The sequence below is a fragment of the Austrofundulus limnaeus genome, unplaced genomic scaffold (assembly GCF_001266775.1).
Source record: "Austrofundulus limnaeus strain Quisiro unplaced genomic scaffold, Austrofundulus_limnaeus-1.0 Scaffold379, whole genome shotgun sequence".
In the NCBI taxonomy this organism is placed as follows: domain Eukaryota; kingdom Metazoa; phylum Chordata; class Actinopteri; order Cyprinodontiformes; family Rivulidae; genus Austrofundulus; species Austrofundulus limnaeus.
In genome coordinates this window covers 534,109-537,818 of record NW_013952781.1, presented here as the reverse complement: position 1 = coordinate 537,818, position 3,710 = coordinate 534,109, and the positions used below count along the sequence as shown (strand labels likewise).

The 3,710-nt window shown below is 34.6% G+C and overlaps 1 protein-coding gene across 1 annotated transcript in view; it reads left to right on the top strand.

Moving 5' to 3' along the window:
* Window positions 1-3,710, top strand: part of tenm3 (teneurin transmembrane protein 3) — a gene marked incomplete at its 5' end in the record, with an annotated part of 142,446 nt that overhangs the window by 40,739 nt on the left and 97,997 nt on the right. The window contains 1 exon segment of the mRNA XM_014023597.1: window positions 1,349-1,375. Coding sequence (XP_013879051.1) covers window positions 1,349-1,375 — 27 coding nt within the window.

Genomic DNA, 3,710 nt, shown 5'->3' with positions numbered 1-3,710 from the left:
GGTTATGATACCGTCATCATTTAATACTGTCCCATGCCTACAGTGGATAAATAGTGTTTAAGACAGACATATGCAGCCATCACAGGATCTGTCAGGGTTGAAATGAAGGATCTCAGCGAGACGAGTTTTACTAGTTTCAGTTCAGTAATTTGTTCCAGGCTGCGGGGTCAGATAAGATTAGTTTTAATGAATGTATGTTTAATTAATTTAGCTGTGAGGGAAATTACTGTGTCACAATAGCAGACATAAAATACAATTGGAAGWGCAGTAGTGTCACCTGATTGACAATCCAGAGTATAAAGAACTACAAACAGTATTTTATGTGACAGGAAAATGCTTAATAACTACAGAGGACAATAAATGAAGCACCTGACTCCCCCTTTTCAGCACTTCTGTGCACACAGCGAAGGTAAAGAGTGAGACGAAGGCAAACTATTTGTATTTCAGGCTTTGACCACAAGACGGCGCACTAGACTGAGATTATTGGACCAGCTTCCAAAGAGAAAAATCAAAGTCCTTTAAAATTTATTTCTATCGTCAAAATGACAATTAAATATCACAATAATATTAAAAAACAATATAAATCGGTATAATAAAGTTTATACAACTTAAATATCAATATTTACGAAGAAAAATGATCAAAAATCACAGACATTTACTGTCGCAGGTCATTACAGCGATAGAGGAAGAGTGCATTACATCACTTCCACCTCAGACACATTTCTAAATAAAAAAGCCTCAAAAATCACCTGAACAAATTGACTTTATAAACACAGTGGAATAAARAGAAAACTATCTAACAATACATTTTTAACATGAGCATTAAATTTCAGATGGAAATCCTAAACAACGTCTGCATATTTGATCAGATTTCACTGATCAGTAACAGTAAAAGTATTACAGACTTTGTGTAATTGTTAGTTTAGTTCAGAGATAAGAAAATACTTTTTAATCCCTCTGTGACTCCCATCAAATGTCAAACAATAAGAAATGATTTGGATAAAACAGAGTATAGAGAGAAAACACTTACAAGTTTATAAAACTATCAGTATAAATATGTTTTATTCATTTAATGTAATTTATATTTGTTTATGTTAATGTCTTTATTTAAATGTTACATTAAATAAAGCTCTGTTTAAATATTCACAGAAGACAAACAGCAGTTGTGACTTTTGTTGGAGCAGAAAATGAATTTCAGTTTCTAATAAAAGTGGCATTGATTTGATTTTTTTCCTTCTCGTTTCGTCTCAGAAACTAGTTTAATAGTTTTCTCTTGTGTCTGCTGRCTGTGTTCCTAACGAAATGCTCTCTCTTCTTCTCTGTCCCGCTTGTTTCACCTTTCACAAAGCTCACAATCCGGACATTAGAGTCAAAGGTACTGTACTCTTTTCTCATCTTTGCTTCATTCAACTTCTTTTTCTCCTCCTTCATCATTTGATTTTCTCTCTACATGATGGAGCTGTGGCTGCTTCGTTTTATTTTCTTTTTTTATTTGCTTATTCAACAGCTGTATTTTGATATCCAGAGTACGTTTGGGTGTTTAGAAACAAACATAATTTTCAGAGTAAAGTACAGATTTTAAACTCTGATTTTAGAAGTACAAAGTACACAAAAACATGACTCAGTTACAATGGCACAAATYAAGTTACTTTGTACCTCTGTGTATGTAACACTCTGGTGCATGTGTGGATTTCTCACTACTTCTCAATCAGTTTATTTAGATTTCTGTTTAAAACAGTTCAAATTAGTTTCAAGCTAATTTAAAGTCTAACTTTGCATCATTTTCATTCACAACTTTATACAAATGTCTAATAAATATCCAAGTTGTCTTTTTCAGTTAGCATTACTTCTACACAGCGTAATGACCCCCTACACTCACCACCATCTGCACACACAGGTTCATTTCCACAAAAACATAAGAAACACACACACAACCAGTGTGAATGGACTAAAAGCTCAGTCCCAGAAGTTTGTATTCTTGTTGACATACATTTTGGTGAATTTTTTGTCTGGCTCGTTGTATTTTTTGGATGGTGCCATGAGAAAATGATATTTTGTGACCTCAGAGTTCACATTAATGGTTTTGGTTGGWCTTTATTTATTTATTTATTTAATCCAAGTTATTCCTCTGATCAAGCTGGGCATGCATTTCCTCTTGCCTCCAGGTTTTGGGAGGTTGACTACAGTCATATTGACCTTCTTGTCAGCTGTGGTCCAAGGGGCTTGAAACTGATTGGAGATGGTCTTGTAATCTTTATCTTTAATATGAATATCTATCATTTTCTTTCTGAGCTCCTCAGATATCTCTGGCCTTTGTTTTCTCTGCTCCTTGGTCAGTTTGGTGAACACAACCAAACTACTCAGTGGTTGTGTGTTCCCGTTAAAAAGCCTGACTGGCTGATGGAAAGCTTGAAGGCACCTGTGATAATAAAGGCAGTTACACAATAAGAAGTTTGAAACATGGAAAATATTACCGTATTTTTCAGACTATAAGCCGTACCCTCCATTTTTTTTAAAAAAAAAAACCATGAACATTAACATATAAGCTGCACCGGACTATAAGCCGCATGGTTCAAAGTTCAGGAAAAAAGTCGCAGCTTATAGTCCGAAAAATACGGTAATCCTCTCTTCCARAAGTCTTTTTTTATTTTGTTTTTGCAGTATTTTGTTCACTCTTTCACACACTAAAGCATTCAAATACACATTAGACCAGAMATTCTCCCAATTGTACAAGTACTACTACTAAAATGACTACACTGTCCAAGTACCACGTATTATGACGACAAAAGAAACAAGATTATAGGTTTATGTTCACATCTGACATAAACAGGTAGGCTGCCCAAGCCCTGACCCTTACACTTTTAWCTGAATCACTTTTCATTAGAAATAAAGAGTTGTTTCAGTGAGCTGTACCAACAAATGTATCTGCATTGGTTGGTGACCTGTTGGATCTGGATGCAGAACATGTGTAACCTCCTTTAGTTTGATGGCAGTCATGATGCTGCTCTGCTCTTTGTTCTCAACAATCTTTTTGTGCCATATTTTGCTTCCCTAAGACTCTTCTGTACCTTAACAGATGGGTACATGTAAGTTATGATAAAATATGAATTATTAAAACATTAATTTTACTATCACCTCGAGGAACACCACTCACGTCTKTTTATTTATTTAAAACAAGAAAAGAGTGAAAAATTTTCATGAATAAAATATTATTTATCAGTCTCAAAAATCAGTACCCAGAAAGGATTTTCTTTTCTTAGACAAAATCACCAAACTTTAAATAAGTGAATGATCCGAGATTGAAGTATTTATAACTCCAGATATGCCATATATGGAGGATCGATTTGTGAAAATAAGATCCAAAATGGAATTGCATGTCTTGCCAAATCTTGTTGGTACTTTAATTAACTGTTGAAGCCCTAAGTTTATAGACATTGCTTTCAGGCCTTTGGAAGTTTTATCAGCCCAATTCATACTAATATCACCAAGAATCACAAACTCTTTTGATTTTATGCCTTTTATAATGTCAGTGAGCTGCGCTAAATATTTAGTTGATGCTTATAACTCAGAAACTGTTCAACAAAGGAGCTTCAGATTTCTTTTGTTGTTTAGCTCTGATGAAGCTCTATCCATCAGGCTCACCTATCAATGCCCCCACCCCCTGGACCCCCAATTTATCTGAAAAAGGGGTATCTAGACATAAACAAATG